The sequence below is a fragment of the Bemisia tabaci genome, chromosome 9 (assembly GCF_918797505.1).
Source record: "Bemisia tabaci chromosome 9, PGI_BMITA_v3".
Classification (NCBI taxonomy): Eukaryota; Metazoa; Arthropoda; class Insecta; order Hemiptera; family Aleyrodidae; genus Bemisia; species Bemisia tabaci.
Window position 1 is genome coordinate 32,082,414 of NC_092801.1, and position 16,762 is coordinate 32,099,175.

Sequence of the window (16,762 nt, forward strand, 5' to 3'; positions counted from 1 at the left end):
TGATGTAGCTTGGTTCATTTCTGCTAAACGCGCTCCAACTGCATTTTATTTTCCTCGACTTTGGAGTTGAAAATCGAAATTTGTATTGTATCTTTTATTATCTTTCATACATATCTGAAATGTTGGTCTCTTCTTGATGATTCTGTATTCTAGAAAATTGTATAAATGTCTGTCCTTTTTTTTCCTAAATTCTCATTTTCCTTTAAAATGCTCGCTAAGTACCGAAGTCATAACAGAGTGTAAGAGCTATCAACTTGAGCCCCCAAGAAAAAAACATTATCAGGGACTCTTTTGAGAAATTATTGTTCACAACTGGTCTTTGGCAGTCAAGTGTCGCATTAAACCAGAAAATGCTGTGAAAGTGTCTTTAATGTGTATTTTTTAAGAACTGTCACTTTAATTCACTGTAAAACTGTTGAATTTTCAGGGCAGTCAGAGCTGGCCTACATAATCCCTGTGCTGTTCCTGAGCAACTCATTGGGGACGCCGCTTTTGCCGAAGACGATCGAAGAGCAGGACTTTGAGATCGCGCTCAGCAAGGCGGAAAACAACGAGCTGCTCAAAAAGTGGTATGTCAAAGACGAACATGCCCAACCACCTTGCTACCGGCTCCAGCCAGTGTCCAGTCACATTCCAGGCTTCCAGGTACACCTGCATTTTTGATAAAATATTCAAATATCAAACGAAAATGACCGACCCTTCAGGAAAAGAGAGATATTTTATGGGTTTCAGAACATTCCGTCATCAATTTTTTTGTCCACGCACCTGTTTTGTCCAGTAGTTTACACTCATGCGTAAAATAAGTAACAAGTGACTTAGTCCAAGCATTATATTTTAGTTTGTATGTAAAATTATATTGACAATATCGAAATGAGAAAATTGATAGAGACGGAGGTGTTGTTTTGGCAACTCATTTTTTAAATGAAGTGTTACTTTTTTACTTTTTATTTAAAATTAAACATTATTATAAACTCTTTTTTTTTAGATAAAAATATTACTCATTTTAAAAACATTTACATTTTTAAAATGTCGCAATTATTTGTAAAACCTTTTCCACCACGCTGTAGCACAGTAAAAGCACAAAATATAAAAGAAAATATTGAATGCTTTGGAAATCATTTAATTTGACACAGAAACCACCTTAGTATTTACAAAACACACATTATATTTTCCTTTTTTAGGTACATTTTTTTTGTTTATCAATTTAAATGAGAATAATCCATTGTAAACATTTCAAAATCATGAGTTGAAAAACGCTGACTCCGCGAGTTTAATTATTAGAGCCTAACACAGAACTGAGCGGCGGCGTGCAGCCAGCGCGATACGCGCTTTGGCGCCTACAAACCTAACAGGGATACCTCACGCATTGCGCAATGCTTGAGGTATCTACTTAGGTTTGTAGGCGCCAATGCAAATGCACGTTTCGTACTGGCCGACCGCCTGCCGCGCTGCAGTGTGCCATGGCGCCTCAAGCAACTATTTCACAACAGAGGTGTTGCACAGTATCATACGAAATTGGAGGCGCTCCAACATGTTATGAATGACAGGCATCCTTCAAGAGTATGGAGCTCTCTTTGCTAAATAAATCAAGATACTACGGCACAAAAAGAGAGCGGTAGTCCAAAAACTCACTATATCCTAGCAACCGTATGTAATAACGTTTAGCTTAATGTTTGAATTTAATTAGAGAAAAAAGTGATTCGGTTTAGGCAGAAACATTCTTGAGTATGCTGTCAAGAAAATTTTATTTTGAATCAAGAATAAAATGGCTGAATGAAAGCAGATTTCTGCTTGATGCAAGTGACTTTTTTTTTACATGAGCATCTTTTCTTCTTTAAAAAAGCATTATTTTCTTTATTGAATCATTATGAAATCTTCTCAGAGCTAAATTTCAGCATATATCTGCTCGAATGAAGTCACTTTTTCTTCTTATGAAGTTCAAAAATCAGGCTAAACGTTATTAATTACAGATACCAGGACTTAGTAAGTTTTTCGACTCCTGCTCTCTTTTTGTCGTCATCACTGATTTAATTTGCGAGGGAACTTCGTGCTTTTTAAAGATGTCATCAAGCATAATACATTGGGGTGCCTTCAATCTTGTATGATATTGTGCAACACCTACGCGACAAAATAGTAGCTTGAAGCACCGCGCCACGCCGGCGCCATAACGAAGATATCGTACAGAGGAAAAATCTAAGAGTGTTTGGCTGAGGCAAATCAAAAAGTTTATCTGGTTCAGGTATAACAAGATGAGATTTTCTTGAAAGATAATTAAGTCCTGCTGCACCAAAGAGGTGTAGAGGGTGTTAGTGAATTTTCTCTCATGGAATTTACGCTCCCCCATTGTTATCAAAAATCTCAATTATATATTTTTCTCCGTCGGACAAAACAAACAAACAAACCCTCATTCTTGCAAGGTATTTTACATTTTCATCCAAAAAAATCTTGAGCAATTGTCGTTTGAATTTACATGTGGACCAATTAACTTTGGGTCTCGATTGGTAGGTGGACTAAAATTCCCCTGCCAAAAAAACACGTGGACATAAACTACTAGAAAAAACAGATGCTTAGACAAAAAATCTTTGACGAAATATCCCTTAACTATTTTCTGGCCTTTCTTTGTTGGAAAGCAGCTTAAACTTCTCAAAAAATCTAAAAAATAATCCAATTCAAAAATAGAGGCAGGAACAAGGGGCCCCAAGGTGAAGGGTTGAATTTTAGATCAGAGACTACTGCTTACATGCCATTCCTCAGCATTGTTTCCTCTGTACAAGAAACACCCAATAATCAGCAGGGAAAATCTAAAAAATCCCAAAGATAACTAAAAATAAACTCTTTCATTGCAAGTTTCCTTCTATTTGACCCTGCATTATTTCACTCAGCTCCTCAACTTGGAACAATGTTTATGAAAAATGCTTTACTTTGGTATTTTTTCTCAGGCTCCAAAACTTATCGATCGATCTTATCCAATTTATGATACCTCCACTAATTTTTTAAGGTTTGTGAATTCTCTTGTCAGTTCTATCATTGCTTTTTTATGTCTGTGTAGACTGAAGGAACAGCCGAAAAAGAAGAAGCACTAAGTGCATGGAGCTCTGAAATTGAGAGGATTCTCTCGGTTATGATCGCAGCTTTCTCACAAGAGCAGCGTGACTCTTATTTAACGACTGTCATTGAACAGGTTGGTATCCTCTATCAATTGTCACTTGAGTTACGTTTGCTAACTTGGAAATGGCCCAGCAATTTTTTTAAAAATGCGTATCAGTGTGTAAGAGTTTGTGGTCTTAAAGGTTGAAGATCAGTGTTTAAAAAAAAAATGAAGTTCAGCCAGCAGCAAATTTCAAAAATTTTGTTGGCCCCTTATTTGTCTGTAAATCTTATTCGATGTGTAACACATGTGCAGAGCTTTTTTTTCAAAGCTCTCCCCTGTTTTAAAGGTACTTAAGATTTAGAAAATAGTATGTCGCTCAAAAAGATTTTTGCTTTGAACAAGAAATAACTCGAAATTTAAAACTGTTGACCAAAGATGTATGCAAATTGAAAACTTATTTTTCTAAAAAATGCTGATTACTAGCATCGTCATTTCGCTTTAATGATACACAAGAGATGAGTACAATAGGTATTAGAAAATTTTCTACAAAAAGTGGCACAGGATCTATATTCTTGAACATTCCTTGAAAAAAATGTGTATCTTTTGAAGTCATTGTCAACTACTTTCTAGAATAATTGTTCTACATTAAAGAGTTAGAGACAGACCGCTTATTTGTTTGTAATATTGTGATGTCTCATTCAACAAGAATTTTCTTGGTAATTTAAAAAAAAAAATCCTAAAATCATGAAGCAAATTCCCAAAAAATTATGAAGAAAATTTGCTACCATTTTTAAGTAATAAATAGTTAAGTGGGACCATAATGGCCAAAGTGCGAAAATACATATCTCCTCTGCAATGTTTTAATGCATGCTCCAATTTTATTTTTTCAAGGAAGAACAACCCAACTTTATCGCTTGAAATTTATATAGAATATTTTGGCAACAAGAGAGAAAAATCAATAAATTTTTCAAGAACTTACGTTAAAGTATCTCGAGAAGTCTGCAATGTCGCAAACAGAGATACATGGTTTCCCACTTTTGTCATCAATATTACGTCGAGTCTTCCTGGCTTTGTACCTTTCGAATCATATTACAAGAAATCTAACAACTCATGATTTTTGTTTTCTTTAAGGAGGTACACAATACAGTTGTGATGAGTCGGGAACTAGCGAAACGGTGCATTTGGATCAACCGCATTTACACCCATTTGCCTGATGAGTCCAAACCTGAGCAAGCTGGCCTTGCATCATCAGAAAAGGAACTCAAAAGGAGATTGGATAATCTACAAAGAGACTTAAAAGTAAGCTACACCCCAAGTTAATCCTCACTTGCCTTGTAATCCTTCCTGAAACCACAATCACTGAAACAATCAGCGAGGGGCAGAAAAACTCGTGAAGAATAATCCCCTTCCTTTGTGCTGTTGAGATTCACTGCAGAAAAAATCTCGATGTAGTCAACCACTTATTTTTTTCCACAATCTTCAGTTATTTTTCCATTTTAAAATCGCCATTATAAGGCGATTTTTTGGGTAAAGAAGTTCAAAATGACAGAAATAATTTATGACAAAAATATAATGTGCAATATACGAAATATAATGTGCAAAAACTAATGTGAAAGCATACTTGGAGTAAGTTTTAAGGTTTGTAATAATGGTGTTAAACAAACCACTTTTATGCCATGGAACCTTGAGGATTGATACTCTGTTGATTTCAGAGTGAAGCAATGATTTGCCGTAATCTTCCTTCTGAGAACTGGCGTAATTTTGCGATTCAAATTTATTTTACCATATATTCCATTGAAATCAATCTCTTCAACACAGAAAATTTGTGCAACAATTGTTTATAGATACTCTCACAATTTTAGCCTTACTAATCTTCAGAATAATCCTTTATCTTGTTCACTGTTGACCAATTTGTTTAATCTTTTTTAATCGGGAAAATTATTTTTTTAATCCAATTAATAACATTTTATTGCAGTTTTTGTCCAGAAAGTCATTTTGTTTTGTTGATCAGATTTGGAGTAAATTTTGCAATGAAGAACTACAATTTCAGGCTCATCAGTAAAAGCACCCATTTGCGTAGAGAAACTTATCACACATGTCTTTTCCAACATGAACCAGAGATTTTAATTCTTAGCAAAATGGAGTCCTTTTTTGACAAATTGTCTGGAGTGAAAAATTCCAATTTGCAAAAAGAATTAAGTTATTTTTCCAGGATTCAATCCATTCAATAAGATATGTCTACTCTGCGTTTTAAATAAACATTGATTCATAAGCTAGGCCATTTTCTTGATACCTCATGTCATAAGCACATCCCTGCATTATTTTTGCAAACAAATTTCTAAATCAGGCTGTGAGATGTGAGAACCTGCATGCTAAGATCTTTATCGGCTCTGATCTTGTACAAGGCATGAATTTATGTTATGTTTTCAAAAAGAATCAGTAAGATGAATGTTTTGTTAAGGTGTGTAGTGTATCCAGGATGTGTCTAAATTTCTTTTAAAGTTTTCCACAGCCTCTTGGCTGAAGTCTCATTCTTACAGAAAGGCAGATATTCACCTGTGTTACATCATTTGATATAATTATTGTACTTTCTCTTTTTTTAGAATCAATTAGATGAGAAACACATTATTAAATTGACTGTCAAATGGCTGTCTGGAGGCTTAAATGCTGGAAACCCGGAACACGCACAATATCTTTCCTCGGTGAAGGAAAAACTAGATAAATATCTGAATAGTATCGTCGAATCTATAATACAAGAAGATCAGGCGAAGGTAATGGTTGCACTGCATACTTGCTAAATAGAATATAACAACAAAAGCGTCGGTCACAAGGCTAAAAACACAAATGAAAAGATCCAAAACGTTTTGATTAGACATCCAGTCATCCTCAGTTAGACCCAAGTAAAAATTTGGATATTTTATCTTGTGTCATCCATGCTTTTGTTGTTATATTTTACTGAATTGTCTGTGTCTTAGGCTTCTACATAGAAGTAGACCCCACTTGTTGAAATTTATCTCCCTGAAATTTAGCTTTCTTAGTTTTTATCTTTCTTTTTGTGTGAAAGATCCATTTTTATCGCTTTGGAGATTCAAATACGTAAAGTAAATTGGCTGGCCAAATCAATGTTTCTATGTATTGATCAGTTTAAAAGAAACGTGCAAAATATATTGCCCAAAAATATAAACTCAACCAAAGAAAAATTCAAAAATATTAAAACAAAACATTGGAAAGGCAGGATATTTCAATCTGTAATGAGCTCACTTTTAGCTGCAAAAGAACATCAAAATTAACAAAAAATCAAGCTTTTTATAGTTGAAAATAAGCTGGTAACGGTTCAAAACCTATCCCCTTTTTAGTGTTCCACAGTTCAGCCTTGTTTTTCACCATTTTTAATTTTTCATTTAACGATTAGTGAAGTTTTTCCTCTGCTCAACGATGATTTCAAAATGTATTTCAATTGTTTCAAATGAAGTTTCATCGCAATGTAATTTTTATTGTGACTTCTGTAACATTCTTTCCTCCAGAGTGTATTTACATCGCAGTTTGGAATCGACAAATCATTGTTCAACGAGCTCATGATCCAGACGTATTACAGTCAACAAATGGCCAAATGTAGTTTTGATAGAGAGGACATCCTATCAAAAATCCAAAGGTATGAACCATTCTGGAAATTTTTTTTTTTTCCAAGTCTTATTGAGTAAATTATTAAATTCTAGGTGTTGGTTTAATTAAAAAGCTATAAAACAGTTTAATAAGGCTTGATTTGAGCAACACCATTTTATTTGTATTTGAATGAGAACCAAGGTGTTGTATTGAATATTTATTAATTACTGAGGTACCTTTCGGCTTACGCCATCTTCGGAGTACATATTCTTTGGAACATAAATATATCGCAGTTTGTTTTACACTAGTTGTCACAAGCTTAACAACATACACATCGTGGACATCTCACGAAAAGTCCAAATGCATGTAGCCACAATAAGCTGATTCGAATGTTTACGATTTTCTTAGGAGTAACGCTCTGAACTATTTGACTTTCTTGTAATTTAGACTTTTCATGAGATGTCCACGATGTATATATTGTTAAGCTTGTGACAACTAGTGTAAAACAAACTGTGATATATTTATATTCCGAAGAATATGTACTCCGAAGATGGCGTAAGCCGAAAGGTACCTCAGTAATTAATAAATATTCAATACAACACCTTGGTTTTCGTTCAAATACATATAAAACAGTACTGCTGAACAGTTAGTTCTGTAATCATCTGATAATCTTGAGTAGCTGGTTTTTTTTTCTTAGTTATGGTATCATAAATTTTCACAATTTATATTTTGTGCAACTGGGCTGGAACTGTGACTATAGATAAAAAAGAATTGGAAAGTTGAAAAGCTCAAACTATAGGAATAAATTAAAGCTAATGCGTTCTGGGGCCCTGCGATACCTTCTTTAAGGCTTAAATTCTGACCCTTCAGTCTGCGCAGTTGGAATTTCAATCTTGAACAAGGGACTGCAGGATCTCAAAATGCATATGCGTTTACTGCGATTTCTTTTGTAAGTTCAAGTTTTATAATTTTTCGACTCTCTTTTCTTTCTTATTCATCTAGCCTGCTGTCTGTCACCTGGTTTGTTCCATTACCTTCAGTTTTTTCTTTCATTTCTTTCTGTTTCATTTTGTGACATTACGTTTTGCTTTCTTCCTCCAACTATTTGCTCAAATATTTTTTGAAAATATCTACGTTTCAAGCTATTTTTAATCACAATCTTCTCGTTTAGGTGCTCATTTTATACTCCCAATTTTGTTTAAAATTTAGGGAATCATCCAAACAAATTTTTCCTCCAACTTCCTTTAAGCATACACCAGTTTAATAGTGAGAAATTCACTTAATGAGATCATACTTCTAAGAGATATTCATTTGAAGTAGACTCTTTAGTGGAAATAAATAGATAGATGGTAAAATCGCGAGACATGTCTCTTGGTTACTTTATGCATTTCAAAATCCCCTATGCTGTATTATTTTTTTAGAGAAAAAACCATTGAACACTATTCTTTAAAATTTTTCGCAGAATATTCTCTACAGAGGTAAGTCAGTAAATATTGTAAAAAAGAAAGTATGTACCTAACTCGGTTTTTTTTTTTTTTTTTTTTTTTTTTTTTTTTTTTTTTTTAATGTAAAATGACAGAAAATTTGCAATGCTGCAAATTAAGATATATGTGTGTGTATGTATGAGCCGCTTTTACGGCGCGCTAGGGCGCTCTGCGACGCCTATTCTCCACAGGAATCTGTCATGGTAGAGATCCTCCGGAAGGTGGCATCTCTCCATCTCTTCATGGATGCCCTCTACCCACCGTTTGGCTGGACGCCCTCTCCGTCGCCTACCTGGGGGGACCCACTCCAACACCTTCTTCGGCAACCTGGTATCAGCCATTCTCTGCACATGCCCATACCATACCAATTGCTTGGTCATGATATCGTGCACAATCGTCCCCTCAACGCCCATTATCTCTCGGACACGTTCATTCCTGACACGTTCTCTCCTCGAGATTCCAGCCGATCGTCGCCAGAAATCCATCTCGGTCGCCTTGAGCATTTCTTGGGTCCGCTTCTTCAACTGCCACACTTCACTGCCATAGGTGATAATAGGCTTGACAACCGAGTTATAAATCCTCTTCTTGTTGTCTTTGGAAATCCTTTGGTCCCAAAGGATCCCATTAAGCATGGCGATGGCTTTCCTTCCTAGAAGATTACGGTCCCGAATGGCCTGATCCAGCTTCCCATCCGAAGTCAGGTTCACCCCCAGGTACTTGTATTGTTCGCAACTTTCTATATGTTGACCATCCTCCAGGACTATGCTTTGCTGAGCACCTCCGACTGACATCTTTTTTGTCTTACGGACACTAACCTCGAGGCCCCATTTCCGGTACTCCTCCACCAACTTTCGGGTCATATACTCCGCGTCATATTAAGATATATCTTTTGCAATTTCCACCCTGGATATGATACTCATTCATAAGTGGCAATTCTTTTTAGAAGTTTCTACTCCTTTGAAAACTATAAATCCATCCAACAGAGAAATCTTGCTTTTCTTGCTAATCTTGCTTTTTCTCATTTTTCAGTTACCTTACGTCCAAGAATGACTCCAAACCGCTAGTTGTCCATGGACAAAGAGGTTGCGGCAAGACTACAGTCTTGGCTCGCACCGTTAAAAGTTGCCAAACATGGCTTGTGGACTGTGCCATAGTAGTACGATACGCTAACATATCTCCGCAAAGTAGTAGCCTACCGCAGCTGCTCAGTAGTGTGATCCAACACATCAGCGCCCTGAACAAAGGCCAACAAATTGTTGCGAAACACAACTTAGAGACTTACAAACAAATACTGCCAACCTTACTTGCCTCAAATGTTCCAGATAGAAATCTAGTCATAATCATAGACGGTCTCGACCAAGTTAAATTCTCCAATTGCGACTGGTTACCTGAAACACTGCCATCGAACGTCAAACTGATTTTCTCTGTTTGCGACCAGTCCTCATTGTACGATCAACTTGTGAAATTGGACGACCGAATCACTTTCTTGAAAGTTCCTGAGCTGTGCCAAAATGAAGCCAAGTCAATTCTCCTCTCCTCGGTTATGGAATATAGTCACAACATGGACAAAAAGTTGAAAGAGTCGCTCAAACCGACAATCAAAGAATACACTCTGCCTCTGTACGTCAAAGTTTTAGCATGGCAGGTATCATGGTGGAACGATATAACGAGTGTAGGTGATCCAGCGAAACAGCTGAATTTTTTTCTTGACCAGCTAGAAACAATGTTCGGGAAAGAGAAAATTGAAATCACTTTCGCTCTGTTATCGAATTCAAACTTCGGGCTAACGGACTCTGAAATACTTGACTTGATATCACGCGAGAAAGTATTTCATTCGCCTGCAACCTATCTTGTCTGGGCACCGGCGTGTTTGTTTTGGGCAGCGCTGAACAAACGCATCAACCCGTTCTTGAACTGGTTTTTAACTGAAAGGGATTCAGCCGTAAGGTGGCAAGACGAGACTATCAAGCAGTTAATTTCGGAACGTTACAAGTACAAAAAAGTCTGGGCACTAGAGACGTTAAGGAAATACTTTAAAGAAGAGTTTTGGAATAAAACAAATGATGCCAAGCTGAGCGCTAGGTTTTTATCACAGCCTCTACAATATTCTCACTGGTAAGTATTAGTCTTATATTATTAATCACAATAATTTACTGATAGAATAGCACTTTATTGGAATCTGTACTGCTAAGGAAGTGGAAACTGTTTCAGGAATGGGAAATTTTATGGAACTGTCCCTGAGAATTCCTGACTAAAACTTACTCTCCTGGAAACTTTGACAGAAAAACATTCTTGTACAGAGTGGACGCAAAAATGCTTCTTATTTTAAATAGGAAGACCGATCATTTCTGGAAATTCTTTTTCTTGATACTCGACTAAAATGTTTAATCCGTGAAGCTGAACTCACCTATTCCGTTATTTTGGGCACTTGCTCAGTTTTCTCCAGGATAAGGTCTTCCTTTCTTACGGTCATGGTTAAAGCTCTGAAGGTTGCAGGTCAAAAGTTACAGATTTCTAAAGAGCACTCTTATATGGAAACTTATTTAGGGGACTGCAGTTACGATACAGCGAGCTGTTTTTTTTATGTATCACCATCTTGGATTAGCAAATTTCAAAAAATTATCTATTGCTGACAGTAGATTATTTTCGTCAACTGGAAATGCATCGTTCTTAATCTCTCTAATTATTTTTGTCTTTCATTTTGTAGCTACAATCAAAGAAAGCTAGATGAACTGCCAACTTTAGAACTCAAACTCAACAATTCAATAAAAATTCAGTATTTGGAAAATTTATCATGGGTCTACAGTAAAATTTGTGGCTCCTCTGTTCTCAATGTAAGTAATCTGTGGAAAAACTACGCTACTCATTACATTATGAAGTGAGAGTAGACGTACAATTTGTCGTCTCCTAGACATAGGAACATTTGCTGCTTCAGTATTTTTCATTAACATCATATTTTTTTACGGAAAACCCATCTTATACATTTTTCTGGAACTTCTAGTAATTGTTCTTACATTTGTGAGGAAGATTTCAACATTTTCCGGTGCATTTGTGCAATGATTCTCCCATGAAGAAACGAAATATTTGTAGAAGTACTGAAACAGCACAGTTTAGATAAGTTTCTCCCCATGGAAGACCAAGAATGGCCCCCCTTCTTACTCTATACTTTAAAGTTGATCTTTTATTGTTCAATTTTGCAGCATTTTTGGAGATTTTTTTAAGAAAAATTTGCCCTCTCCAATAAACAATTTTTATCCTCTTCAAGATTTTGTTGAAATGGCACCCTTGTTCACAGTAAATGAAATGATCAACTCAATTACAAATTTCAAAACAATTAGTTTGATTTGGCTGAAAACTGTTAACTGTTTGAATTTGTGATTTTTCCCAGGTCCTGGATGACATTTACCTAGAGGAGAGCATCATTAAATCAGATGCGAATGTCTCATGGCTCCAAAATTTTTTAGAAACTTGCTCAACTGCACTGAATTACGATGGTCGACAATTTTACGCACAAGCCAATGTTTATATATCACAACACTCTGATTCCACATGTCCTTTTCAACAGACACTTAAAACTGCCACTGAAAATCCACCTGTGCTTTCACTTGTTCCAAACGCCTTAAGCGAGGAGAATATCTGTGAGTGTAACTCTACTAATCATACAAACTTAAATAATCCAAAATTCAATTAAATTAATTTCTGTTGTGAACTTTTTAGGTTTAAAGTATTATTTGAAAAAGAATCATGGTTTTTTGGTCTTTAAAAGTATTTGATTTAGGAATTTTTTTTAAGGACTTGAAATTGCTTGATTTTCTGAGAGATGTTCGACAAGATTTTGAATTTTTTTTTTCATTAATTGTCAGCATTGAAAGCTCACTATTTTGAAAAATATTTTAAAACTTGACGTCAAATTGATCATCTGGGGAGACATCCTATTTGTCCATGGAGAAAATACAGAAGGTGGTGGCAAGGCAGCCATCTTGAAGATTGCTTGTGACGTAGAAAAGTACACGGACTGGCGCGCTGATAAAAATAAAGTTTATTTAATGATGGGACCTGTATAAAGGCCTATATCACCACTGAATCTAACATTGAAAGTCATATAATTGAACATTAAGTACCATGACTCTCCAATTTCTGCTTTTTTGACGCACAGAACGTAATTAAACATGGTTATACCTTCAAAATGGGACGAGTCTAGATAGAGGTTGTTATTATATGAAATATATATTTTTAACTTACAAATTATTTTCAGTTACAGTCAAACATTGATAGAAAAACATATTGAAACATAAAAAGTCAATAGCTAGGAGTTTTTAGAGCCAAAATAAGTGGTAGCCTCACAACCTTTCCTGCTCCTTTTCTAATTTCAAAGAGGTCTCGGTTTTCCCGCAAAACCATTAACCAATTAGAAAGGCGGCTTCATTTATAGCTTTGACGTAGAAAAGTACGTTTCTCTGCTTACCACTACCTTCTGTGTTTTCTCTATGCTATTTATCAAAGAAATTATAATCTACGATCAAAGTATGTAAACTATGTAAAAGTTCTTGGCTTGGATTCATGATATGGGGAGAAAACTGTGCGTTCAGGAAAAAATCTCGAAAACTGCTTGCAAGTTCTTTTAAAAGTGCTTGACTGTTTGGACCACATTTTACAATTGTTTATTAAAATTCCTGGTTCAGTTTAGAAACAATGTATGTGCAATTAGTTTCTCCATACTCCTAAGCATTTTTACGGATGAACCAGAAATTGTAGTTCCTAAATACAAAAATTCGGTCCATTTATTCTTGAGACTGCACACACCATGACAAATATACATTCCTCTAGTTTTTATTTTGCAGCGTTTCTACACCAACTTAGGGGAAATTGAACCTGTGATCAGCAAAAAGATGCTTCGTACATACATCTGACAGTATCTGTAGTATTTTCCTCTTCGAAAATTTGAAAAACACCTTATCACTCCGTGTATTGTGAGAGTGCATCATATGCAAGAAGTGAGTAAAATATTTTCATCGCAAGGATTAATAAATTTTCATCTAATAAGTTTCCACCCTTTTTAATTTTCAGCCGAAAAGGAAAAAACAGACTCTGTCTACTTCAATGATGTTCAACGACTGCCAGAAGGTGATACTTATGTTGTCACAATATCAACAGCGAATGAGGAAATTGCCGTATGGAATATTAAAACGTAAGTATAAAATTTATTTGAACCTTCTCTTAGTTTTTGTAGTGAGATATGTTAAAGTCCATAAATGCCGAAATTTAATCTATAATTTTCTTTACTATTAACTACAAAAGAACCACATTAGCAATATCGCATTTTGTAAAAATTGTTGAGGTAAAAAAATAAGTGCAGCCAAGTTGAACCATCCAAATTTTTCCTTCTGAATGAAACTGCACATTAAAGTTGTATCTTAATTTGATTTCACTGAAGTTGGCTGTCATTCTGACTTATCTTATGCAATTTTGTTTGCTTTATTTTTAGTTTCAGTAATTTCTAACATATTTATGAACGTCATCATTGGATGTCACTTGTTAATCTGTTTTTTTTTCATTTCTTGCAGGTGTGAAAAAGTGAGGACTTTGCGAGGGATTCCGCAGCCCATAACGCTGCAAATGATTGATAATTACCGATGCGTTGTTCTGTGCAAGAGAGAGCTGAGGACCTATGATCTCAACACCGGCACCCTCTTGACAAAACTGAAAGGTTGTCTATAAACTTTTAGCTTCACTTATCTCAGTTGATTTGTTTAATTCTCGTAAATTCTCATCATTTAAGTTCCTCATAATATCATAAGTTCTTCTTTCGATCTCACAAGTTTGGACTCAAAGACTTTCAAATTCAAGATCCATAGACTCAGGCTAGCTTGATAGTGGCGCTTATACATGCCCATAGTTTATAGCTTTTAGCTCAAATTAAATAAAATTTGAAATATTTTATGTTTGATGTTTTTGAAAGTCTGAACCCAGTTTTTGTGTGTGTCGATATCCCATTAAGTATTACAACGGTGTAAGTTCGCAACCACGTATCTCGTTAGCCTTCCTGTCTTACCTTTATTTTTTACATGGAAAACTACTAAACGGCAATTCTTGAAAACTGCTGTGATTTCTCTTCTTTGTGCGAGGAAAATTCTTTGACACTTTCAACCAATGATGTTGATTTGTTCTTCTTTAAAAAAATAAAATAGGGGAGGAGATTTTCAAACATGCAAATGGGATACGTGGTTGCGGACTTACAACACCGATTATCTTTACTAAAAATAGTGCTGTCAGTGAGATGCCATCAGCATGTTTTTAAAATACCTAATAAATAATTGTAGAAAAATATTTTGACCTAGATCAGACGGAAAAATGCTGAGCGATGGATGAATAAAAAATTCATTAATTTCAATTTTATGGCGGTTTGCAGGTGTGATGAATCAAAAAATGCCATACTATGGTCTCCATGACGCCAATCATTTGGTGTCATTGTCAAGAAACCGTATGTACGTGAATCTCATGAATATCGACAGCGGGGATCTCGTCACTTCATTCAAAGCAGGAGAGGACCGGTTCCTCAATTCCTTGCTCGTTTGCGGTGATGGCAGGTGGGTTGAGTTTTACTTTACAGCTTGCATCTCTCTGTTAACAAGTTGACTGCCTAAAGCAAATTTTCAAATGATTTGATTTGGAGTTTATCGATCGGAATCAATTTTAGAATTTTACCAAAAACATTGGACATGATAAAAAGAAGTAATAATTAAAAGGAACAATGATACACGCAAATTCTGTGCACATAGTTTCCCTTGATTTAATTACTTTTCACTCAGTTCTTTTTAGCATAAATACGTCCTATTGACTGTATTTGTCGACAGTTTAGCGTATATTGGCCAAAAGCAGTGTAACTTAGCCGCATTTACAACAACACATATTAATCAAAACTTTCTGGTATGACCTTCATTCAGAAATTGCTTTTTAAAACATCGCGGCCGTGTTATATATACAGGCACTTTTAAATAAAAGAAATCTATTAGTAATTATGTTGATACAAGTAGTCTAAAATTTAAGTATATAGCCAAAATCTAAAGCAATTTATAAGAAAGTTATCTGTGGACAAAATCCTTGATTATCTACAGAATTGCATCAATGAAAACGCAATTTTTAATTTTTTTTTAAATTGCTGCAGGTACGTTAAGCGTTAATTTTTTCTATTTTTGCATTTACAGAGTTCTTGTTTGCGGTGATGAAACTCAGAAGCCGTTCCCTCTGTTGGTATGGAATCTAGCATCGCGCAAATTATTGTATGACCTGAGGATTCCACATCATGATTTCATCACGAGTCTCGCGGCCATAACTTATGAAGGACATTATGTATGCTGTGTTGCCAAGGTGAGTAAAGTCTTCTCTATTGAATCGCAGTTTTGCATTCGTTTACGTGTTGCCTTCAATTTTCAGTCTGAGCTTGAGAGCATTATTTCTTTATTTAGGTCATTTGTCTTTATCGACTGGATCCAAATCTCTGAATTTCTTGTACTGTATATTAACCTGGACTTGTTAAAAAAATGCTACGACCTTGACGGCTAACATGGATATCATTAAGAAAATTTGTAATCCTGCAGCCATTACGTTGACATGTTTTGATTTTTATAAGAAGTTGCAAAGTACCCCAAAACGACTCAAAGTAATCGTGAGTTTACGTAGTGCAAATTTAGCATTGAATCTGTTTCATGCAGGTAAAAGGTGCGAACACCATCTCCAATAATCAAAGAGCCTTTTCATATCGGAACATACTTTTAAAATTTTGATGGAAGAGTTTAAATGAAACAATCTTTCAAACTTAAGCAAGAATAATTCCCGAAAAGTTACCAAAAGAATTTGCAAGAATTTTCTGCGATGTACTTTTTGGCGGCGCAATCATATTTGATAATTCCGTAATTGCAGCAAAAATAGGATGAATCTGAAAATCCAGATACGAATGAAGGGACGACTAGGTACCAAACAATAGACTGGTTATGAATATTTGTCTTGCCATTGATGTATTTTTCCGTCGTTATGTTGTTATTTCGCCATGAGTCATGTTCAGGTGAGAGGTGTCAGATTTTATCACCGGTTGTATAAAATTTGCCTCTCTCTTCGATTATGTGCATTGCGTTTTGCGGTTTCCCCTGTGCAGCAATGCTCCGATAGCATGCTCTCTTGACCCAACCAGGAAATGTTAGCTCCGTTCACTCCTGCAGTTATGATTATTTTTCAGTTATAATTTCAAGTGTTTTACCCAGTTTTTTGAGTGTAGCAAACGCCAAGATCCTTTTGAAGCTTAAATCAAGTCAAGTTTTATCAGTGATTTTTGCCCTGTTGAGTACCGTTCAAGTTTGAGTCACCTTGATGTGTCTCTTGGCCTTTGAGTGAAACATTCGACAGAGTGAATGAAGAAGGGTGTGATTTTCGAACCTAACCACAGTGATATGCGTCAGGTATCCTACCTTAATCTCCCACCAATATCCATGTTTACATTTTTCATGTTCCTAACTCCTCTTCCCTTCATTCTTGCCTTATTTATTAAGTCCCTTCTGTGACTATGGTTTCCATCTTCCTCTCAAAAGAC

General features: G+C 35.5%; 1 protein-coding gene across 1 annotated transcript in view; it reads left to right on the forward strand.

The window, feature by feature from the left end:
* The window catches only part of LOC109030401 (NACHT domain- and WD repeat-containing protein 1), a 92,994-nt gene that overhangs the window by 66,663 nt on the left and 9,569 nt on the right, over positions 1-16,762 (forward strand). Inside the window, exons 4-15 of the mRNA XM_019041344.2 lie at positions 428-645; positions 3,050-3,181; positions 4,223-4,390; positions 5,695-5,862; positions 6,616-6,743; positions 9,208-10,293; positions 10,886-11,012; positions 11,567-11,816; positions 13,246-13,366; positions 13,743-13,885; positions 14,588-14,765; positions 15,384-15,546. Of these exons, the coding sequence (XP_018896889.2) occupies positions 428-645; positions 3,050-3,181; positions 4,223-4,390; positions 5,695-5,862; positions 6,616-6,743; positions 9,208-10,293; positions 10,886-11,012; positions 11,567-11,816; positions 13,246-13,366; positions 13,743-13,885; positions 14,588-14,765; positions 15,384-15,546 (2,882 nt within the window). The remainder of the gene's footprint in view (positions 1-427; positions 646-3,049; positions 3,182-4,222; positions 4,391-5,694; positions 5,863-6,615; positions 6,744-9,207; positions 10,294-10,885; positions 11,013-11,566; positions 11,817-13,245; positions 13,367-13,742; positions 13,886-14,587; positions 14,766-15,383; positions 15,547-16,762) is intronic.